Raw genomic sequence first — 25,044 nt, 5'->3', positions numbered from 1 at the left:
TGCTGCTGAGCTGTATCCCCAGCCCTTTGCTTTTTATTTCTAATCTGGATTTTCCATTAAGAGAGAGATGTGACATTTAAACTGGTGTATTTAATTTATTTCACTTAACATTATAGTCTCAAGATGAATCCATCTTCCTACTAATGATTCAAGTTTATTTTTCTTTATGTCAGAGTAGTACTCCATTGTATGTAAATAGTACATTTTCTTCGCATATTCATGTCATTGGAGCACTTCCAAGATTCAGCTATTATGAATTTTGGTGCTGTAAACACAGGTATGCAAGTATGTCTGTAATATGGTGTCTTTAACTCTTTTGTAAAGATACCTAGGAGGGGAATAGTGTGAAATTTCTAGTTTTAGTTTTGTGACAAATCTCCATACTAATCTCCATAATGGCGGCACTAGTTCACACTCCCATCAGCAGAGCAGAAAGGTTCACACTCTTAATTCCCTTCACACTTAATTCCCAGTTCACACTCCTACCAGCAGAGCAGAAAGGTTTCTTTTTCTCCCTGCAGCCTTTCCAGCATTTGGTATTATTTGATTTCCTGATGATGGGCATTCTTTCCGTGGAAAGATAGAATCTTGGTGTTTTCTAATTTACATTTCTCTAATGGTCAGCAATGTTGAGCATTTCTGAATGTATTTATTAGCCATTTGTACTTCTGTGAAGTGTCTTCATTTAGCTGGCCCATTTTTTGACTGGGTCTTTTCTTTTAGGGGTCTAATTTTTTTGAGTTCTTTAAATATTCTAGATACGAGTCCTCTGTCTGAGGAATCAGTGGCAAACACTGTTTCCCATTATGTAGGCTGTCGTTTCACTCTGTTGGTTGTTTCTTTTGCTGCGCAGAAGCTTTAACATTTAGTATGATCCCATTTGTTCATTCTTGGAACTATTTCCTGTGCATCTAGGATTCTGTTCAGAAGGTCCTTATGATGCCTGTGATTTCAGGCATTTTACTTATCTTGTCTTCCAGCACGTTAAGTGTTTCTGGTTTAATGTTTAGTTGTTTGATCCACTCTGATTTTAATTTAGTACATGGTGAGAGATACAGGTTTGGATTCAATCTTTTGCATATGGACAGCCAGTTTTCCTAACCCCCGTTAAATAAAGAGGCTGTCTTTCTTTCAGTGTGTGTTTTTGGCCCCTTTGTTGAAGGTTAAATAGTGGAATGTACTTGGAGTTGTTTCTGCGTCCTCTGTTCTGTTCTGTTGATCCTCATGTGTGTTATGAGCCAGTAGCATGTTGTTTTATCACAGTAGCTGTGTAATAGAACTTCAAGTCTGGGACTGCAGTGACTCCCACTTTGGTCTTTCTATCCAAGATTGCTCCTACTATTCTGATTCTCTCCTGGTTTCTGCATGAAGTTTAGGATTTTCTTATCTTTCGTGTATATGTACCTATTGCAGGAGGAAGACATAGCTTACAATATATTGGTTTATTTGGAGACATCTCAGAAAAGTTTATTATGCAGAGATATTACCATTGTCATTAGTGTTTTAGTCCAGAGTAGTGGGCAAATTGGAACCTGAGTGGTATTCTTTCTCCTGTGGTAAGGGATATAAGCAACATTGCTTATATGTACAGAAATCTCTTTGTCCTAGGGAATCTTCCACTGCAAAAGAATTGGTAAGACTTATCATTTTATAGGATGTATTCAGATACATGTTAGCACTTTCTTAGATTTATTTATTTTATTTTTTGTACTGGGAATCAAATTTAGGACCTTGAGCTTTCCAGGCAGGCACTGTGCCACTAGGCTATACCAGTGGCCCTTTCTTAGATTTATGTGATTTTCTGTGAAGTCCATATGTAGGCCATATAAGTATTTAGTTGAACTCTCTTTTCCAGTGCCTGCCCTTTCTTTTCTCTTTCATGTTACTTCACTTCACATCTTTGAAAATCTTTATATTCTGATTTTTGTAGATGTAGCATTTCACAATCTGAAATATAAACTATGTTGAGCTCCTTTTGGAAGTGTTTGCCTAACACACTTCGACAACTTCTAATATTCTTCTCCTAATATAATTGTAAATTATATCCCATTGTTCTACTTTCTAATTAAATGATACTTTGACAAAAAAAATTTTTTAATGTGAAAATGGTTGAGCTGTCTTCGAGTTAAAAAGAAAGTGCACCTTCTCAGTGACACCATCTTTGGATAGAAAATCGGGGAAGCTAACGCATGGAACTATCTGACAGGTTGAAGAGAAAATGCTTGAAAATCAGTTACCTGGCACATAGTAAGTGCACAATAAATGTGAACTGTTTCTGTTTTTAAAGATCTAATATTGGGAACCAGTGTTGCAGTTTTGTTTTCCACTTACGTAATTTGTTTTGAGAGTTTGTCTTAGTCACTTTCCCTGTCCCTGGAATAAAATAATCAATACCCACAACTTCAAAGAGTATAATTTGGCTCACAGGTACAGTTCCTGGTCAGCCAGCTCCAAGGCAGAAGTGCTTGGTAGCAGGGCCTGCTAGGGAGGAAATGTGCTTACATCATGACATCGAGGAAGCAGAGGCAGAGAGGGAGAACCCAGGGAGATGGATACACCCTCCTAAGTCCACCCCCTGTGACCTCCTCAGTGCAGACCATCTCCTAACAGCAAGGCAGCAACAGCACTCCCGTAATCCAGTCACGCCCAAAGCCCCACCTGTGAACATGGGGACTCTGGGGGACACTGTAGATCTAAATTACAAGAGGTAGTCCCTGAACCATCTGCAGTCCAGTTCATTTTCGGCGGGTGTAGAATCCAGCATGACATATGATTTCCATCTCAGCAGAGACGTTCAAAGGAGGAGCATGGCTTTATGAAATGATATTTTTCATCTCTACTAGTTTATGTGAGGAAATGGTGAATTTCATTACATTCTTTTTTATTCAGGTTTCCAAGTTAATAGCCCTCCTTTAATATTTTGGGGGAATCTGAAAATCTGAACTAGAACAAAATGAATAGTTAAAGAAATGTCTTCTTGTGATGTTATAAAGTGCTGTTTACATACCAAGAATATTCTTCCTTCTGCTGACTTTCATCCTTGAGCTTGTACAGTTTACACTGTCTTCTTTGCTGCAAACTTTGTAGATCAGACTTTATGAGTTCTGCAGCATTTTGAACCCTGTCTTCATTTTTATAATCACCTTCCTGGTCCTTTCTCCTATTTCTTCTGTCCTCCTCTTTTTAACAAGTGCCAGCTCCCATTGTTTCTATGCTTCCATGCTCTTCGCCCTGCAATGCAGCTCTGATCCTTCCCCCCTCTGCAAAGTGTCTTGTCTTCCAGAGCTTTTGCAAAGAGTTTGTACCTGCAGTAGGGGCTGATTTTCTAAGCTGGCGTGAGTGGCCATAGCTCCTCCTCCGCAGGACTGGCTGAGGCTAATGCTGTTCCTATCTGCATGTTCTTGGTACTGTCAGAGTGCGCAGGTTGGAAACCTACGGGCCCCATTCCGAGTCAGCAGCCTTTGCTCCTCTTTCCCTCACTGTGCACTTCCGTGGCCGCCTCCACCAGACTTCCTCTAGAATCACAATGTACTCGTCAAGAAGCCCCACAAAGTCCTTCCTGCACCCGGCCGTTGTCACAAGACAAGGCCCAGGACCTCTGCGTGCAGCCAGCCCTTTAACAAAGGAATGTTACAACCTGAAGTGAAAATATGGTAGCAATAACTACAACAGGGTGTGGTCACCAATCGTGGCTAATTCCATGCTGGCATCTGTCATAAAATAAAGTGTTTAATCTGAGTTTAAATTATTTTCTGCTGAAAAGCTCAAACAGAACTTAAAAGAAAGTGATTAAAAAGTCTTCTCAAGAAATCAGGCACAATATTCCTGATTCAGACTGCTGGCGTGAAAGGAGTTAATGGTCACGTGAGCTCTGTCATGTCTTTTGCTCCAAGCGCTGGACCCAGCAGTATTAAATCTGGTAACACAGAAACCAGACATGTAGGCCAGTGGCACAGTGCATCTTTAGCATGTGCAAGAACCTATATGCAGTCCCCAGAGCAAAACAGAACAAGACAAAGCCTTGAAGTGTGCCTAACCTTCTCCACGTTAAGACAGTAAAGAAAAAGAAAACAATACGCAGTGTGGAATCCTCTGCAAACAGGACAAAGAGCCTCAGCCAGTTTTTCTTGTCATCAGGACAAAATTCCTGACACTCACAGGAGCCCATTTTCCTATGCTAGAACAAGCAAATAACAGCAAAAATCATGCTTATGGAAAGCTCACCTAATACAGTTTCCTTTACCAAGCACTATTAAAAGACTCTACTTTGTAAAATTCTCCCAGGTTCCTCTAGAGTAGTAGATGTTGCTGATTCGGCACAGGTGGCGATGTGTTCGTGGTCCGTGGAGGGTAGACGGCTGAGGCTCAGGCTTTACTCCTCCTCTTAGGTCTTACATCGTGTCATGGCCACTCCTTGGGCCGTGCTGTCTCCCTTGAACTGCAGTTTGGAAATCAAATAATTTCTAGAGGGTTATGTTAGAACTAAATATCCTTGGTGTTCTTGCCTTGGCCTTAGAGCTTCTTCCTTCTGAGACCTGTGCGTCTATCTGGGGCCCTCTGTCCTGGTGTAAGCAGATGGCACCAGTAAGGACAGTAGAGCACTTGGATAAAGATCTTACAAAAGAAAGTTAGTGACTGTTTTGAGTGGAGTCCATCTCATGGAAAAAGAAACCATGAAAGTCATCTGCTACTAAGATTTTGCTTCCTTGAACTTTTCAGAACTTGTATTTCATGAAAAACATGACATAAGAAAGATTTTATTTTGGAAAGAGGATATAGTAGGAAAGACATGAACAATTTCTTCAGAAGAAATTCCTGTACTGTGTTAAGCAAATAACTATCAGATGAGTATAATGCGCATAGATACATGTGTACAGCTGTATGTAAGTGTATGTAAATAATCTTGCAAATTGTTCTTTAAATTACGACTTTATGAAGACCATTAAATAATTTCTTAAAAAAAATAATTTCTTAAAGAGAAATGGCCCTAGTGTCTTGAATGTAAACTATAGATTTTGGAATATAATTGGAAATGATATATTTATGATTGCTTTTTCCCCCAATTTGCATTGAGAACATTTGATGTGGGCAGGTTTTTGCTTTTTGCTTCTCAGGTTCTTCTTCATATTTTAAAAATTAAAACCATGGGTGCTCTACCCCGAGCTACGTTTCTAACCCTGTCTCACTTTTTTTTTAATTTTGAGACCAGCGTCTCACTAAGTTGCCCAGCCTGACCTCCAACTTGTGATTTTCCTGCCCTGACCTCTCGACATGCACCACCACACCTGACTGCGTAAGGAGTTTCATCACCCATGGACGGTGAGGCTGGTCAGAGCAGGCTCCAGGCAGGCAGGCTCCGGGTCTGTGTTTCTGCTGTGATATAATTGAGAGATAAGCCCAAGGAAGAGCAGGGACAGCAGACTCTGTGGTTCTTACTCTGGGAAAAGAGAGAAGATGAGAGCAGCGAACGTTCCAGGGACGATCAGACCCAAGCCAGGCGCTCTTCAGGTTCCTCGAGTTTCTGCCTGTGGCCTTGCGTCTGCAGAACCCTGGTCACCATAGGGAAGTGGCTTCAGAAGCACTTCCTTATCTTTCTAGCTCCAGTTACTCCAAGCCTGGAGAGATCCTGGAGAAAGTCCCAATCCTGATCTTTAAAAGGCTTTTTTGAGGGCTAGAGTCACAAAAACAAGAGCGGTTATTACACATACTGCTTCTATTATCTGTAATGGAGCAGAAGATTCTGTAACTCTCTTTTTAAATTTTCTTTAAAGATAAGGGTTCCTGCTTGCTGTATAGTAGCCAAGGGATAGGAAATGAAAATTATTTGTTTAACATACTCTTTTCATTCAAGTTTCACACAACACCATTAATAGCCTATCAAGTGTTTGTGATTTCTTTCAGCAAGGATGTGGTTATAATTACTGCTATGGCTGCAGTTCTCTTAGATTTGCTTCCACCGTAACACCAACTACTTTAAGCACAGATTCTTTTACAGTGACATTTTTGTCATTTGAATCTGATCTGTTCCTGGAAAGAGAACAAGGAGCTGTGCTGGGATAACGGAAGTGTATGCTCTTTTCAAGTGGGAATGGTGATGCTCTTCCAGTCCATTCAGAAACCCTAGCTTTTCCAAATATCAGTAAAACCCTAAACATCTGTATAAGAATCCAACAGGAGCATCTGAGTACTCCAGTGGATATGATTTCTATTTTTCTTTCCCCATGCAAATAAACAAGTGCTATATATAGATGAATTGAGAGAGAGTGTTTGCAGTGCTGAGGATGGAATGCAGGGCCTTAAGCCTGTGAAGCAAGCTCTTTATCTCTGAGTTATTATACCCCAGCCTCCTAAGAGATGTTATTTAAAGAATAATGCAGATACTATCTAAAGTTGTACGCAGTTTTGTAGTACACTTAACCGGTAGATTTAAAGATATGAAAGTCGCAAACCATGAGAGCTAAACATTGCGGGAAAGGGAAGCAAAGACGGAAGCCATGATACATAATGTAACAGCTGATAAACACCTGTGTACTGCACCTGTTCTGTGCAGTACTGCACCTGTTCTGTGCAGTACGCAGATGTACAGTGTGATCACTTAGCTCGCTGCAGTGCAGACCATCCTGCCCTGTGGGTCGGCGTCATTGTGTAGGACGCATGGACTGGCTGAGCAGGTTGGCTGACGCCTTGAGGATGGCTCCGCTCGCCTGTCTGGAAATGGGCTTGGGATCAGCGAGGGCTGCAGTCTCAACTGTGCTGCCTCCTGTGGGCTGGCCAAGCTTCATTCTTGCTGGTGGAACAGGGTCTCAAGAGCATTAAGCTCTGTCCTTGTCTTGCTGCTGTCAGATTTGCCACTGAGTTGCATGGCCTTGTCCACCACCCCTGGGAGGCTCGGCCAATGCCAGGGGCAGAGGAAGGAGAAGTCTCACGGCTGTCTTAGAGATGGCTTGTCAGAGCGTGCTGCACACTTACGAGCGCAACGGCTATGCACATGGAGGTTCTGTGCATCACGTCTCCACTTGCAGTACACTGGAGAGATGTGTTTTCGAGACGGTATGACGACTGCTGGGACAGCGACAGTTTTGGTAGGAAGAACAGGTAAGTTTTCACATGGAAAAACGTGGAAGCACAGAAACAGTGTATCTGAGGACAAAGTCCGTGAAAAGCTTTTCATTGCTTTGTCCCTTATCTGTGATGTGTTCAACCTGTTTGTAATTTTTCATTTTAAAGAGAAAAAAATGAAACAAACAATTTCAAAACAAGACGATAAGAGGGTAACAATGGTTAATACATTGTGTGTTGTCATCTTCAAATGAGTTACTCAGAGTATAAGTTACAGGCGTTCAGTTGTCCAAACAATATTAGCACAAACCTTTCTTTTCACTGAACTAAGAGAAATTAGTGGTACGTATCTTTTTTTATTTTAAAGAGAAAAAAACCTAACAAAACAATGAAGACAAAAACAAAAAACACAAAAACAACAAAGAGATACTTGACCTCAAAACAAAGTGATAGGCATTAACGGTGTTTGCTACATTGCATACAGTTATCTTCAGCGAAGTTGCTCAGCCCACCAGATGTAAGAATGTAAGACTGATCAAACAAAGACAGGAACACGTAATAAAAAAGAAAAACCATTGGAAATAATGCAGAGCTTCACCATACAAGACGGTAGGAGTTCAGCACTGGTTCTTATACTGCATATTGTTGTCTTCAGATCAGTTGTTCTCATTACCAGATACATGCATGCCAAATTGGTCAAGAAAAAAGAAAATTTTAAGCATTAACTGTTCCTTTTAATAAACCACAGACATCAGCAATACTCCTTGTTTTCTATGCTGCTTTGTTTATGTATTTGTTTTTGTTATTTTGGGTTTTTTTCTTTTCTCTTTAAAATGAAAAACAAAATGTATATGTATGTATAACTGTCTTAACTATCATGTATATATTTGCTTTTCCCTTCCTTCTTTTCTCCTTTTCAAACTGTTTTCTTAAGGCTTTTCCCTTCAGTATGCTATAAAGCATTTTTACTAGATCTGTTAGTCTCTCCGTAGGCTACCGTAAAGTACCACCGACTGGATGGTTCAGGCAGCATCCGCTCATTTTCTCATGCTTTGAACCTGGTAGTCCAAGATTAACATGTTGGGAAAGTTCGTTTTATTGGGTCTTCAGCCCTTAGCTGGTAGATGCCTATAATGTTTGTGTCTTCACATGGCCTGCCCTGTGTGTGTGTGTGTGTGTGTGTGTGTGTGTGTGTGTGTAATTTGTTCTAATAGGGACAGTTAGATTGAATTAGGACCAAACCCAGTGACCTCATTTTAATTTAATTATCCTTTCAAAGCCTGATTTCCACAATTGAGTCACCGGCTGACATACTAGGAAGTGGGGCTGCAGCATACAAATTTGAAGGGGAAATGATTCAGCCGATTAAGAGCCTGCTGGGCTTTCCTGCATCCTGTTCTGCCCACAGAGCTCTGATGAGCCAGCCCTTTGCTGGTTGGAGGGGAACCGGGGACACGGATTTTTCCCTGGAATAAGTGAGACTCATCCAGAAGACAGACTCTGAAAAGAGCAGTGAATCAGAAGTGAGGCTTGTGGTGGGCCCCCAAGGAATGAGGAGGTTCGCTGGCCAGAGCGAGCAGAGAAGCCAGGAGTGGACACGGGGTGGAGGCCAGGAAGCTGCCGAGCCTGGGGAGCTGGGCCCCTTTGGCCTTGCAGGAGCGGGCCCAGCAGAGTCCTTGAGGGCGCTGGACGCGCGGTGCCTGTTGCTGGGAGCCAGCTGTGTGGAGGTTGAGGGAGGCGCCCTGGGGTGTTGACAGTGCTCAGGCTGAGCTTCCACGCACGAGTCGGGGCTCTCATTTAAAGCACTCGGCAGACAGCAAATTCCTCCTTGCCATTTTGCGAGAAGAATTAGCTATCAATCAGACTGCAGAATCACAGGCTTCAGCAGGCTCCTTCGTCATGAGACTGTGTGCCCTCGGCTCATCAGTAGGCACTTTTGTGTCCGTGGAAGTTAGGTGTGCTCATCCAGCATGGATTTCTTCATGGAGAGGAAAAGAAAGAAGAGTCTGAGCCAGAGGAGGAACCATAGTGCATGTTCCCATTCTCTGTCCTGAAGTATTGTTAATTGTGAGACGCATCAAGTAGAGAAACAGGGCACTGGCACAGGGAGAACGGCAGTGATTGAACATGCACAAGGAAGGAAGGCTGAGGGGACTCTGCGGAGGCCACAGGAAGGTGGAGGACAGGAAGGAGGCGACAGGAGACACCTGGTGAGGGCAGCACGGTGTGGCATGGTGAGGGGCGGCCCGAAGGAATAGACAGGAATAGAGCCACGCCCAGGGATGTCTGGTCAGTGTGTGCCACACCACGGCGGAGGTCTCAGGGTTGCTTGTGAGAGACGGGGATAAACAAGCTATAAAGCAAAAAGCCTTGGCTACCTGAGGATCCTGCGAAGAAGTTTAAGCCTGTGTCCTGTGGACTCAGAGTAGCCATTATGCTGTTTCTCTTTTGAGGGGTTGGTGGTGGAGCCCCCATTTATGGGACATGCACGTGTTAAGTACACAGTACCACTGACCTGCACCCCAGCCCCATCGCTCTGTAAGTCCAGGGGTAGTTGGACCATGTGCACTGGATTGGATGCTTTGCGGAATTTAGTGTGGAAGCTGTTATTGAGTGGGTGAATCCCAGAGAAAGGACAGCTATTCAAGGGAGAGAATATTGGAAAGAGAGACAAGTCAAGGGGAGTGTGAAATGTCCCCAGGCTGGCCTGCCTGTCCCTGGGTGGATCCACTCCCCTCCTTTTGCCTCTGCTGTCCCCCACCACAGAGGCTGTCACCACAGATTTTCCAAGGATTCAGGGTGGATGGAGCTCAGGAACAGGGAAGATCTGGCCTTCTGTAGCTCCAGCACTGCTTCCAGCCGAGTCTGTGTTCGCTCAGGACCTGGATATCTTCAGAGTGCCCTTCTGGGTCCACTAGTGAGTCCTATCTCAGGACTCACTTTTCCTTTCTTTCTGTATTGGAGATCAAACCAAGGACCTTGTGCAAGTTTAGCAGGCACCCTACCACTGTGTTAGATCCTCGACCCTCTTTTGAAATTTCATTTTTGAGACAGGATTTCCATAAGTTGACCAGACTGGCCTCAATTTGTGACCCTCCCATTAAAACCACTGTGACCTCAGCCAGGGAGAGTTTGAGTTGGAAGCTTGTAACCCTGAAGCCACAGGACCCCCAAATTACTGATCTGTGTGTGCGTGTGTGTGTGTGTGTGTGTGTGTGTGTGTGTGTGTGTGTGTACAGTGTACACAGGCAAGAGATTCTGTACAAGGCTGCAGGCTTCTCACTTGGCTCCCACACCACTGTTCCTGCTGTTGACGCTGCGTGCGGGTGCTTTGGACCCCACTGAGGTGGAGCTGGAGACGCCTTCGGGATGAGGGCACCGGGGTGGGGCACACGTCGATTTCCGTGGGCGGTGATGGTCTCTCAGGGTTGCCAGCTCCAGACGTGTGGGTGAAGAAACCCGGAGGAGAACCCAGAGCCCAGAGCTGTGGGGCTCCCAGGCTGATCCCCGGAGACCAGCGGCTCCCCCAGCTCAGCAGAATTCTGGACAAGAAAGACTCGCCAGCTGTGGTCAATTTTAAAAACCTATTTGAAAAAAAAGAAGAAAAAAAAAAACAACTGAGGGAAATATGTTCTTATTCTCCCTATAAACAGAACATAAACCACTGTCACAAAGTCATTGCCTTGGACAGGAGGGATCGGAGAGCTTGCAGCTGAAAGGCTACAGCACAGGAGTGGGTGAAAACTGGTGCCCGAGCGAATACTAAGAGCCGCTTCTCTAGAAGGTTTTATTTTTTTTTAACTTTTAATTGGAAATATTTATTATATTTAAAATTAATAATTCACTTCAATATAATATCTCTAAATTTTATTTCGCTTTGCTCTGAAACACCTTGAACTCTGTCCCCAGGCTGGCCTCAAACTCTTGGCGATCATTCTGCCGCAGACTCCAGATGCTGGGTTTGCAGGCATTCCGCACCACAGCTGGCCAATAGCGATAGCTTTTATGCTTTTCCCCAAGGGCCCTGGGGTGTCCTTCCCTCCGGAGACAGGTCTCTGTCCATCCCCTGCAGCAGGATGCCCTTGGCAAAAGGAGGCCTCTGGTTTCTGCTGCTTCCGGGCCGCAGTTACCGATTCCTCAGCGCCTGCTCATCTGGAAGGGGCCTGCTCCTTTCTCCTTTCAAGGGACGCAGCCCTCGCATTCACCTTCCCTCTGCTGGATGAGTGTCCCATGCACTGGGCCCAAGTGCTGGGGCCCAGGCTCCTGAGTCATCTTCTTTTTTTTTTTTTTTCCTTTCTTTCTGTATTGAAGATCGAACCAAGGACCTTGTGCAAGCTGAGCAGGCACCCTACCACTGTGTTAGATCCTCGACCCTCTGTTGAAATTTTATTTTTGAGACAGGATTTCCATAAGTTGACCAGACTGGCCTCAGCTTGTGACCCTCCTGCTTCTGTCTCCAGCTGGGATTGCAGAAGTGACCTATGCCTGGCTCTAGTCTGTATCAATCTAGCTCATGGCTTAGCACCTACGAGGCCCAGTGGGCAGAGTGGGTTTGGGAATCTCAGTGAGGGAGGAGCCGTGGTGCCCGAGTAAAAGTTGTAGCCAGGAAAACCCAGGGTGCCGGGGGTGGGGCTGTCCCAGTTGCCAGAGGCCTAGAACTGACATGAGGACATCAGAGATTTGAGGAAAGACAAAGAGAGAGAGAGAGAAAGAAAAGAGAAAGAGTGAGAGGAAGGGAAAAGAGTGGGAAGAGAAAGAAAACTATACTATGCTTTCATATTTCATAAGAAGAAATTATAGATCTAGGCCATATTTAATGGGCATGAGTCTTTGACTATTTTTTTTTTAAATAAAGAATTACTGACTGGGATTTTTGTCTTGGAGACAGTGTGAGGGAGCGAACCTGGCCACCTGCATGCTGGGCCTGCACTCTCCTCGCGAGCCGCCCCTCAGCCTCTGGACTTGGTTACATCTAGGGCAGTGTGCTGCAGAGCCCAGGCCGTGGGGTGGGGCGGGGGCTGTGTCCCCAAAGTCTGTGTCTCCAGCAGCTGCAGATTCCAAAGACCCTGCAATAATCTATCTTTTTTTTTTTTTTTTTTCCTGCTTGGCCCTGTCTGGCAAAGAGAAGGAGAAAAGTATGAGGAACTAATTTTCAAAATTTTAGAGGCGATAAATGGCTATTATTAAGAAGCACCATTCTTGCATCTTGTCAGAATGCCCCGCATGCTGCAGTAGTTCCTGGCTTGTTTAGGAATCATTCGGCGTTTCCGTTACTGCACAGGTGCAGGCAGCCTCTCCACAACAGGCCTGTTCGGATTGGGGTGTGTGATCCTGCACATTCTTCATCTGTTACATTTATTAGTACTTCAGATGCATTAATTTCATTGCCATTTGTGAATTATATAAAATGTTTATTTTTAGACAGACATGGTAAGAGTGATCTTTTTTCCTCTGCAAATGATTAATGCCATTACAAAACAGTTGATGAGAGAAAGAAAATTATTTCCCTGTGGGTGAGAAGTGTTTCTTCAACATTACTCAGTGTGGACACAACAAAACCTCCACGCCCTGCCTAGTTTTACGTCTCTGAACATGGCGTCTGAGGCAGGATTTCCCACCTGTGGTGAGCAGGCTCTCGCTCCTGCCCAGGATGCTGTAGGGCGCCCCCTCTGTCACAGAAAAATAGCGGGGAGACGGGCCAACTCCTCGCTGCCTCCACAGCCTTGCTCTGCGGCACTTCCTGGCCGCTTCCTGTAGATCTCAAGCTAATAACTTTCTTTCCAGTGGTGGAAGATGGAACACCACTGGAGGGGTCAGTCAGTCATGTGCTTGCAAAACAGACACAAACGAGATGGAGATGAGTGCAGTGGGAATTAGTTTCAACAGTGAGAGGCTCACCCCAGGCAGGAGTGCGGACTCCGGAAACGTGAGAGTTGGAGCATCCTTGCGTTTCACACAGCCGGGGGCTCTCAGTTTACCGATGAGGAAGCTGAGGCTAAGGAACGAAAATGGTGTCGCAGAGCTTGCACACACGGTGAAACACGGGTGCTTATGCACTGGGCTGCTTTCTTTCACATGTAATGAAGTCGAACACCCAGACGTCAGCTGCTGCTGCAGCCCCTCTCAGCCCACCCAAGAGGGAGACTGTGACTGCAGAAGCTGGAACAATTGGTACTGAGTAGCCCTGTCAGTGGATGAAGTGGGGGGGGCACGGGACAAGAAGGAAGAGGAACGTTAGGGGGGCGCCTGGCCTCCTATGGTCTTCTCTGCAGGACGCTTTTGGACGGGCGTGTTCCCTCCCTGTCCTGGGAGCTGTGTTGTCCCTATTTCTAGACCTCGTCTACCCGCTACAAGGAAGGGCCATTGCTGTCTGTGTCTCCACAGTCCTGGTGTCTGGTACAGAAGGGATTATGCCTTCTAGAAGCTTTGGGTAATGCACGCTACTTTGTTAATCAAGTTCCAGTCTTCGTTTTTAAGAACAGACCCTTTATGCTACCTTTATGAGGACCAGAAGGAGAAGAAAAGGCAGAGAGGAGGCCACACTGCTGTCACTGTGTTTTTTATTTTACAAATGAAAAGACTCACCTGCCAGTTTTTATTTAGGATCCCAGAATTCAAAATAATTTTAACCCATTGAGAAACTTTGGTAAAATTCTTCAAATTTTCTGCATTTCTGTTTTCCTGTTATAATATTTAGGTTCCACAGAAAGACTTAGAAAATTGTGAACAACTTAGGTCATTCTCATAGTGAATTGATTAGGACGTTTTGATTACCTTGACGTCACTGATCTCACTGGCAGACCTCAAACGTGCTTGGGGCAACACTGTCATCCTTTTCTGGTTGCTTAATCCAGTGAACTAGCATGACAGGAAAAGACTAAGCCCTTAGTACCCATATTTGCCACTCTGCCATTCTCACACATTGAACTGGGTTTAAAGTGCTGAGTGTTTGGGGGGCAAATAAGTCATCACTGTTATGCCGAATCCTGCCATCAGGGTGGAAGAGGAATGGCACATGCCTGTAATTCCAGCTCTTGGGAGGCCAAGATAGGAAGATTGTGAGTTTTAAGCCAGCCTGGGTGAGTTCCTGGCTGTGAGTTCCAGGCCGCTGTGGACAATACAGTAATATCCTGTGTCAAAGAGGAAAGGAAGAGAAGAAGGATGCAGGTGTGATGTGTGGGGCACATCTGTATTCCCAGCACCCGGGAGGCAGATGCAGTAGGATTACCAGTTCCAGGGCAGCCTGAAGTACATGGGGATATGCAGTCAGAGAGAGAGACAGAGACAGAGACAGAGAGAGGAGCAGAGTGACGGAGACAAAGACAGAGACAGAAAAAAACGACAGAGACGGGGGACACACAGGCAGGAGGAGAAGCAGGAAAGGAGGAGAAGAGGAGAAAGGGCGTCTGGCCTCATCAACTCTCTGCAGAAGCTGTGCTGCTCCCGTGTCTGCTAGCATGGCACATTCTGTGCTCATCAAGCGCGTTGTGCTCTCCAGGAGACTTTCCCGACTCTCGAGGCCCCGTTCTGAAAGCTTTCTCCTTGCCCACCACACCAGCTGGCCAGGTTGGGGTCTGAGCTGGTGTGGGCAAGCTGAGCCGAGCAAGTCCAGGTGGCCTGGCCAGGTGGGGGGCCTAGCGTGTGTTGTCGGGGGCTCTGCTCCGCACGGGGGCCCAGGTCATGAAGAGTGCGTGTGAGTTCCGTACCAGCTCTTCGGATCCCTGCCACAGGGGACACTCACTCTTCTTCTCATGTCTCGCCTTACTGTGAATGAGGTGCTCACACCAGTCCCTGAACAGAGCGATTCTAGCAGGTGCCTGCAGGAAGAAAAGCTACAGGGCTCGGCAAGCAGCTCCAGTGACCACCATGCTCTGTGTATAGCTCCTAAATAGTGTCTCCATTTCCCTCATCAGAGAAAATATTTCTCTCCTCTTGAAAGGAGGCAACTCAAAAGGTCACCCGGACCTAGCCCCAAGGTCAAGGTAGTGTACAAATACATGCACAGTTAGGCTTCTCTGTGGGTGGTTTCCCCAGCTGCAGTTTCCACCATCTGCAGATCAAATCCATGTGAACAATTCCAGGAAATTCCAAAAGAAACAAAATTTGGTTGGCTGTACGCTGAGCCCTATGCCAAGTGCACACGATGAAGCAATGAGTGGACGGAACCTGCCGCGGCCGCCTGCCCCTTCACGGGTCCTCGGCGTCTGCACACTTGTTAGGACAGAGTCGTTCGCTTGGTCTCATTCATGTGTTGTATAGTTAAGCCTGTGACAGCTGCATCTTTAGCAAACACTGATAGACTTTTCTTCTCATTATTTCATAAACAATAAAGTGCAGCAAACATTTACATAGCATTCCACTGCGCTGGGTATGGTGAGGAATCCAGAGAGAATGTGAAGTTCAGGGAAGGAGGTCCATAGCTTATCTACAGTTACTGTGCCATGTTATACAAGGGGCGTGAGCATCTGCGCATTTTGGTGACTAGGGGTTCTGGAACCGGTCCCTGAGGTTACTGAGGGATGACCACACATGCTCACGTGCCTCGGCCGCAACACCAAGTCCGTACCTGGCTCCCTGTGGTCGGCTGACCTACGCCCTCCAGAGCACAGGTAGCTAGACTCCTGGCCTCCCTCCATGCTGCATGTGTGCGAGGATGGAATGGAGGTGGGATGCTGCTGCCCCTCGTGTAACAACCGTGAGTACCCCGGGAAGACCCCGAGTGGGCTCCCACCTAACGCTGCTCCCCGGGTGAGGCTCGTGAGGACTGCTTCCTCCCTGACTCTTAACAGAAACAGCTTTGGTATTTTAAGTGGGCATTGGAGAATCACTCTCCTTTGAAGGCTGAAGTAGTTTTTCCAGAGTGTTGTTTGTTCATGAAAGATAGGAATTGAAAGATACAGCAGAGTCTCTTATTGTCATTTATCCTTCTGACTCGTGATCCTCTTTGCAGAACTTGAAGTTCAGCTTCTTGCCGGTGCAGGTGGTTCTCAGCCACTTCCACAGCTCTTTCCTCAGCATGGTTCTGAGTCTGTGCATGCGTTTGCTATGGTAGGTCAGTACCTCTCCCTCTCACCCTCCTTTTACCTTCCCTGTCTATCTTATCTTTTACCTCTTAAGGAAAGTGGGCCCTGCACGCGTTGGAGGGCTATTTCCAGGACCCTTTCTAAGACCAACCTGCACAGATACCCAGGTTCCTTCTGTAAATGGCTGAGTGTTTGCATAATAACCTCTGCAATTCCCCAAGCACTTGAGTCTTCTTGAGATGACTGTAATAGCGAGTACAATGTGTGTGCTTTGAAAGGAGTTGTACTGTACTGTTTAGGGAATAATGACAAGAAAAAGTCTGTTCTGTTCAGCATGGGTCCAATTTTTAAGAAATATTTTCCATCCGTGGTTGTTTAAATCCATGGATGTGGAGCCCAAGGATAAGGGAGCTGACTGCACGGGGGACATGGCCCTGCAGCTTCGATCGAATGCAACACCTCCATCTTTCTCCTTGAGTGCTACTTGCATGGCTAAAGATTTCATAGGGTGATAGCCTCATCCATGTGCAGTTTTGGTGATAGCTATGATGTTTCCTGCAAAGCTGCTGCAGCAGGCTTTGGGCACTGCTGGCAACTCTGAATAAGCCTCTCCTGATGGGATGAGAAGGCTTTGCCCCTTCCAACCCTCCCAGGCTCTGAGTTGGATTTCTGTTTTTCTTTTCTTTCATAATTGCTTTCAAAATGCCCACTCTGTTGTGAGAAGTTTCTTTCCTTGGTAACTTAGCAAGTGCAGCCTTTAGCAGTCAGCATGCGCTAATTAACCTTCCTTTCCAGTCTCTGCTGAAAGAGCTACACGCACATTTGACACGTGTTCTGCCTTGTTACAGGTGCTGGGATTGCCAAGCATTTCACCCATGCGTGACACCAGCCTGCAGACCTGTGGGCCCGTTCTGTATCAGTCAGTATATGCTGAGTTATGTAACAGGGAGTAAGGTCTGTGGCCATGAACACACACTAACACACGTGTCTACACACACACACACACATGCGCCAATGAATGCACAGTTCCTCTCAGACCTTCCTTCTGGGTGTGGTTCTAGAACTGAAGTCCATCAAGGAAGGGCATGCACGCATTTTTGGAAAGCGCTTGAGAGGCAGAGACCACTCATCTGCAGGGGCGAGTTTAGTCGGACTTGGATTTCTGGTGGTGGCGGTGGTGGTGGTCTGGTGGTGTCGTAGGTTCTTTCTTGTCACCGAGACACAATAGCAGACCCCCACAACGCTAAAGTGGAAGGGTGCATTTTGGCTCACAGCTTACACACATTTCAGTCACAGCCCATCCCCTCCACGACAGAGCAGCATGGCGGAGGGGAAACAGCTCGTGGCATGGCAACAGAAAGCAGAGAAAGATGAGGGAGGACGGAAGAAGGTCCTTCCAGGCCAGCGCACAGCGACCCACCTCCTGCAAGCAGGCTTCCCCGCCTGGCACCACACTTAGCTGTAATCTCCTCAGCGGAGCAGCCACTGAGGAGTACCGTACCCCATGGTCCCGTCACCCCGCAAAGCCCCAGCTGTGAGCACATGCGGCTTCAGGGGGTCATCCAGATACAAACCCTGGTAGCTGAGTGTCACACGGGTCCTGATGTGGTGAAGAGCCACACTGCCTTGAGGCTTCTGTAGATCTTTAGTAACCTGCTCCCTGCCACTGCTTCCGTGTCATTCGCTCCCTGGCTACTCAAATGCTTGTACAAGCCTCAGCTTCCCTGCACCGTAATTCCTCTTCCAAAAATCGACAACAACAAAAAACAAACAAACATAGTTCCTCTTCCAGTGAACACTTGGATGCTCAGTTCAGTTTCTCTAGCGATGACACAATACTTGGGGCTGGGTCACTCAAAATGAGATTAGGGGTTTATTTGGCTCATGATTCTGGAGCCTGCTTAGGCCAAACCATGGCCCTGGCATTCTCTCAGCATCTGGGCAGAGCCTTCCTGCTGTGTCGTCGTGTGGTGGAGGGCACCCTGTGGCAGGAGATCCTTCTTCTTTTTGTAAAGCTACTCATGTCATCATGGAAGCCCCACCTTTATTTGTAGCTACTGCCCAAAAGCCCCAACTCTGAATGCCTGAACGCCCGCAGTATGTGAATTTGGGGATTCCTAGCTCATGAAGCTTTACTGGGCAGTCACACCCTAGCAGCTGCCCTTTGTTCTCTTAAATAGAACCTAAGTGATAAGCAGCCTTAGTTTCTTCATACTGTGTATGACTGTCGGACACGCTGCATTTCTGAGCTGCATGTTTCTGTGAAGCCTTTCTTCCCGGCTAGAAGGCAAGCTCTGTGAGGCCAGGAGTTTTCTTTTTGGCATCTACTGAGCTGCTGATGGTTTGCAGAGCTGGGCAGAGCCAGTATGAGCGAACCAATCAGTAATACAGTGCAAGTTGCATCATAAATCTGTCGTAGTACATAGGAAGACTCTTTAACTGGAAACTCAGCAGTAAGGATAGCTATGGAAATTCTTGGTAGTTCCTGAATTCTGTAATACTGTAATATCTCATGAATAATGGGAACTATGAAAATATTAGAAGCATTAAAGTCTCTAGCATCAGAGAGTCTCTGATGCTCTCCATCCTTCTTACCCTGGGTAACTCTTTACACTGTGATTAGGAAGTGGTCTCTGAGTGGGCCTATTTAGAGGTAGTCTGTAGGTCCTTCTGTGATATCAGGCCTGTCTTCATTTTCTGATGGCCACTGCAGTGTCTTAGTGGGTACTGTGAGGCCTGTAACCTGCCGGTGCCCTGCTTTTGCCTCTGGACTGGAAGGCCTGCACCTCTCTGCTGGGGCCGGCCTCCGGCTTGAGTGCTGTCATCTCTATACTGTAGTTCTGTGCTCTTGCTTGATTTTCTGATTTTTATGGTTTTTGGTTTTACCTGTTTGAATAACAATAGATATTATTATGTAAGCTACTATTTATGGATCACTGTGTTTATGCTAGACACTAGAGTTTTGCATTCTATTATTTCCCTTTTTCTTTGTAATACGTTTAGGAGGTAGACATGATTTCCCTCGTTTTACAGAACATAAACTGTCGTAGGTCACACTGCTTTCAGTGTTGGGATTTGTGAATAGTCTGCATACATGGCTGAAGTCCATTCTGCTGTCTCATTCAGCTCCTCCTCATACTTTCTATGTCTCTTATAGTTTAGGACTTACCAAGTTTTATATTACATCACATGTTTTCACACTGCTGACTTACAGTGTTGGCTTTCATTTGTTGCATACTACTGTGTCAGAACAGGCAGTGTATTAGTCACTCACAAAGGAGGAGTGGCAGGTGAGAATGTAACCATGGGGGAAACCCAAACTTACGACAAAGAAAATGAAGCATATGGAAGATTTACTAAGAGAATTGCCTGTCTCTTCTTTGCTGTGTTTCAGGAATACCAAATTGATATATTTTTTGCTCAGACCTGGACCGACAGTCGCCTTCGATTCAACAGCACCATGAAAATACTTACTCTGAACAGCAACATGGTGGGCTTGATTTGGATCCCAGACACGATCTTCCGTAATTCAAAAACAGCAGAGGCTCACTGGATTACCACCCCCAATCAGCTTCTCAGAATCTGGAATGATGGGAAAATTCTGTACACTTTAAGGTGAGATGCCGCGTGGCTGTCCTTTAAACATTTTAATCAACACATAACATTTACGCACACTGACCAGGCATAGTGTGATAATTCAGGGCATGTATACAAGGCACACTGATCAAATCAGGACAGTTAGCCTTTCTGTATCCTCCAGTAGCCATCAGTTCTATGTTTGGAATTTTTGGACTCTTCTAGTAATTTTGAAATGCATTATAAATTATAAACTACCATGCTATAAAACACTGAAGCCAACTTCTGCTGTCCATGTCTATTAGTGATTTATGGTCTAAGTTTAGATCCTTAATTAAAATTATTATGGACATGAGACCCTATTTTTACTGCTGTTATATTATTTCTCATGTTTGACATACTGTATAGCATCCTGAAAAAAATTGTCCTAGCACCATGTGTGTGAAAATGAAACATACATGATCTGCAATGAGAACAGAACCATCCCTTTGTTCAAATTCACTTCTGCAGGAAGATGGCTTTGAAATTATCTCATATATTTTACCTCATGTGTCCATTCAGCTAGGAGCATAGAGATGGGCTTGAGTCTGACTTAACACATGTAGCAGTAACCACATTTGACACTTGTCTAGCATGTGCAGGGCCCCGAGTTTCATCCCCAGCACTGCAAAAGGGACAAAAACAAATTAGAGACCCCAGGAGCACAGGGTGCAGTGGTCACTCCCCACGCTTCCGTGGTGGAGGAGGCACTACCCTGCAGAGTCCTCCTGACGGTCGGGCGGTCCTCCCTGAAACCCAAGGAAGTGACAAACTGTGCTTCAGAGGAGTAGCTTGGCCTGCAAAATCCCTGCAGCAGACTGGTGCACGCCGAGCTAGGTGCCTCCACAGGCTCCCTACCCAACTGAACTGTCGCAGCCTAACTGAGCACACAGACACTGCACACTGCACCACACCACTGACGCCCGCCTCTGACAGCCCTTCCGCTTGTCCAGTGCCAGAGTGGCATCCTGTGGCATCAAACTTCAGAGGGCATTGCTCCATGTCTTCCTGATCCCCCAGGAGCACTGCACACCCTGCTGTTCTAACAGTCTGCGTTCCTGCCCTCAGAGGCACCTGCTCCTTCCTGCGCCTCCTGCCCCTGCCCTTGAGGTTTTTGTCCTCCTCTTGCCCTTCCTGCCTCAGCACCTGGCCTCCGTCACTCCCCCCATCCCCCTTGGCTGGGTGCATCCATCCCCAAGACTTGAAAGGCAGATTCCCGTGTGCCAGAATATCCCTTCTAAGCCCTAGGTTCCTGCAGCCACATTCCTGTCTTCTGTAGGCTGAGAGGCATTTTGAACTCAGCTGGCTCGGGGACGCTACACTTCCCTCCTTCGTCTGGCCCTTGTGCAGTGCCCTCCCCGCTCGGGGCCTCACGAGCTCCCCGCAGAGCACCTTCTCGGAGCCGCTAGTGCTCTTCTTCCTCAACCCACACACAGCGCCACGAGCTTTTAATTACAGTGCCTGTGGTCCTGAGGAGAAACCTGTGACTCCAAGTGTTCAGCAAGTGCCCAGAGCATAAATGTAAGTACAGACAACGTCAAAACCAGCCGAAGACAGGAGAGCGTTAAAGTTTCAGGGGAAGAATCGTTTTCCCCACAGGGAAAAACAGCAATAATAATAATTTTTTAAAAGCCAGTACAAGGAGGTTGGTTCATAAAGTGCACCGGAAGAGCTGCATTTCAGGTGCGTGATGGGTGTGTCATCGGTCTTAGAGCAATGAAAAGGAGATTGTGAAATGAAGCTGGCCCTCAGGAAACCAGAATGGAAGGCTGGCTGGTCCTGGGTTTCTCAGTAGGAATCCTGACTCAGGGGCTTGGGAAGGATGCGGAATACTCACTTAGTAGGGCCACCACCTGCCACTCCAAGGACAGGGCATTGTCTAAGCAGGAAGTCCCCTACCTCATCCATGTGGGTTGATTTTGGCATAATGCTCATTTGGACAGATATGCCAGTTTCAAAGGGAGGAAGTATTTCATTTAAACAGATTGAAAACAATGACTTATAAAACAACAGTTGCTTTATTTCCTCCTTTCTAACTTGGCGTGGATTTGTAGACACAGTTGGAATTTACTAATTGAAGTTCTCTCTACTACTGATAGTTAAAAGCAAAACAAAATAAACAACTGAAAAGCAACCAGGGGGCCTCACTGAGTTCACGCGGTTGCCAGGATAGAGCCTGCTTCAGTGCCTGCCCTCCCCACTTCCTGCGCTGTGCTACCTCAGCCACCCTACAGCTTTGCGCAGGTGCCTAGGCCTGGTGTTGTCCCCAGAGTGACTCTGACTCTCCCACAGGCTCACCATCAATGCGGAGTGCCAGCTGCAGCTGCACAACTTCCCCATGGATGAGCACTCCTGCCCGCTGATTTTCTCCAGCTGTGAGTACCTTCTTGGGGTCAGATGCTGAGTGGGGAGCAGCTGCTCTGGTGCAGGCTTCTGGGAAAATCACGTGACTGGTGACAGTGTTGCTGTACAACCAAAGAAGACTGATACTGGTTTTAGAATTGGTGCCTGGCTATTTTTATGCTAGAGTTTGTTACATAGGCTTTATGTTTCAAAATAGACAACTGTGGCAGAATGGTGAGCCGCTTAACCATACACGGTAGTACTGACAGATACATAAATTCATGACATCAGACCCTATGACTTACCATAATATGTATGCTAATGATCCATACATATTATTTGGAAGTATACAGAAATTACTTTGCAGTATTTTTAGGTTTATTATTTTAAGGAGAAGTGGTTTGTCTTTTATATAGGGAGATAAAACATTTCCCTTTACATATATTTGTCTTACTGAATTATTCCAAGATAAAATTTTTACAGTATTTTATCTTTGAACGTTTTACTTTTGGTTTACATAATAGCTAGCAATCTGCAAATTCTTAAAGACAGTGTCTAATATTAAATGCAAGAGTAAATATAAAATGCAATATCAAATATCAAATTTATTTGCTTAGAAAGCTCTTAAGTAAAGGTCAATATGGAAATATAGCTGTTGAATTTAAGGTGTTCATTTAAATGTATTAATCATAAGTAATTATGGATGAAACATAAAAATTCAATTAACTTTACTGGGTCTTTTAAAAATTACGTGCAGAACATTAGAAATAAACCTAATGCAAGTCAGACATTTTCATGAAACAAGGGGTGACCATATGTTACAATTCACTTCGGGTTAAGAAAGTTGGGGGCCTGATTTTTTAAAATTCTTTATATGTTCTAGATAAAAACCTTTGTCTAATGGACAGTTGGCTAAAATTTTTTCCCATTGCATGGGTTTTCTTTTCACTCTGTTGGTGGTTTCGATGTGCAAAAACTTTTTAATAAGAAGAGATCCCAGTTGTTGATTCTTTGAAGTAATTCCCATGCAGTCTGGGTTTTGTTCACGAACTCTCTGCCTACACCTATGTCTTCAAGATTTCTACCTCCTTTCTCCTTCAGTAGATTTAGTGTTTCTGTTTTAATATTTAGATCTTTTGGCACTGGGGGTTTAGCTCAGCAGCACAGCACCTGCCTGGCAAGCACAAGGTGGTGAGTTCGATTCCCGGTACCGGAAAAAACAAAAAAAAAACAAAAAAAAAACAACAATATTTAGATCTTTGAAAGGACACAATTGAAAGCAAAATTTGACTTGCTGATCTTGACTGGGTAAAAGTATTTTTATATAAAAATAGTTTCATTAGTTGAATCTAAACTTATTGTATTTGTTGATAACACCAATGGTGGAGAACTAGCAAAGGGACACAAATGTCTGTGATGTCTAGTAAATTTTGTGTGGAGTCAGTTGATCTGGGTTTTATTTATTGAAAAGTTACATAGCTACCCATCTTATCTAGTGCTTTGTAAGTTAGTCTGAGACATGTGCACAATGTTTCTGACTGATTGTGCGTTCATGGCTACTTGGTGAACCCAAGTTGGGTTTGTTGATCTCTCCAATGCCCTGATATGCTGTGAACTCATACTGAGTGTGTAATTTCATTATTAGACATTCTGTTCTGTTACTTTTTCTGATCTTGAGTGCAGTCTTGACAGCCTGTGATTTCTTCACCAAATTTTCAGTGACATCTTTTTGTTTAAATTTTCAGAAATACTGATGTTTTTGTTGGAAGGATTTGCACCATTTGTTGCTCAGTCGTTTACTAATTTGGCTTCATGTTTTCTGAGACTTTCTCTGTGGCTGAGTCTTGCATGTAAGAGGGTTTCTTCTAAAGACAGCTTGTTCCGCCTCTCCTGATGACAGTTATCACCTCACTTTTATGTTTTAATTCTAATTTATTAAACTAAGTAACGCTATCAATCATCAGACCCGCTGCCAAGCACACAGTGCCTGGGGTTTTCAACCCATACTAATAACTCATTGACACTCTGTGGAATTTATGCCGGTGATTTCCTCTGTAAATCCCTGTCACTGAAGTATACGTTTATGCAGTACAATTCAATGAATTCAATGAAAACGTTCAGTGCAGATTACATATGACTGTGTAAACACCACTGCATGTAAGACTTGGGCCTCGCTCATCCCCTCGAGATGGTTCTCCTTTGCAGCTCTTTTGAGGAGAGAATACTGGCGATTGAAGCCAAGGCCTTGCACATTCTAAGCACCTGCTCTACCCCTGAACTACATCCCCAAGCTCCTCTTTTACGTGTTTTCAAGCAATTATCATACCCTTTGCCACGGCAATCACTGATTTTCTGCTACGACAGATTAATGGTGTCTTTCAGTATTTCATATTGTATGCCTGACTTCTCTCATTCAGCAGAAAGTCTTGAGACTTAGTCATCTTGGTACATGTATCAGTAGTTGATCTTTTTATCACTTTAAAGTTTAAACCTGCATACCTGGACCATATAGATGTTGTGAATTTTAGCTGCATACATGCCTTTGTGGTAGAGATGTGTGGTTATAAATTTGTATGGTGGAAAAATAATATTTGGTTTTACATTGTTTCTATAGCCAGAGCTGAACAAGGCATCTCCTTTTAGGATGAGTTTCTGATCATTTCTCCCACTGTAGGAACCAGTCCAGGTCCTTGTCCTGTTCCTTGCTTGTGGGGACCCTTGAGAGCCCAAGTCCGGAGGCAGAGCCTGGCACAGCCCCTGCGCTCCAATGCAGGTGTCTTGCTTAGAATTCTCATCTCTTCCCCTGATAGTTTCTCTCACTCCCTCGTGCTTCAAAAATGTGCCTAAATATTTTACAAAGCCTTTTAAGCTTTCTGTTCTTCAAGCTGATTACCTGCATATGGGGTCTGCAATCCTGTTGGAAGGAAAAGAGATTGTGTGGGTTGTTTTGAGTATTTTTAGAGAAATGAAGTAATTTGCATTCTTTAAGAGAACTCACACAAGG

General features: G+C 45.2%; 1 protein-coding gene across 2 annotated transcripts in view; it reads left to right on the top strand.

The window, feature by feature from the left end:
* Gabrg3 (gamma-aminobutyric acid (GABA) A receptor, gamma 3) overlaps positions 1-25,044 on the top strand; it is a gene marked incomplete at its 5' end in the record, with an annotated part of 533,703 nt that overhangs the window by 263,574 nt on the left and 245,085 nt on the right. For both annotated transcript variants that reach the window (XM_013507696.1, XM_013507695.1), the window contains 2 exon segments: positions 19,477-19,697; positions 21,990-22,072. In XM_013507696.1, the coding sequence (XP_013363150.1) occupies positions 19,477-19,697; positions 21,990-22,072 (304 nt within the window).

The sequence above is a fragment of the Chinchilla lanigera genome, unplaced genomic scaffold (assembly GCF_000276665.1).
Source record: "Chinchilla lanigera isolate Chin_1 unplaced genomic scaffold, ChiLan1.0 scaffold00132, whole genome shotgun sequence".
Classification (NCBI taxonomy): Eukaryota; Metazoa; Chordata; class Mammalia; order Rodentia; family Chinchillidae; genus Chinchilla; species Chinchilla lanigera.
The sequence above is the reverse complement of the archived record's forward strand: the minus strand, read 5'-3'. Positions and strand labels throughout refer to the sequence as shown.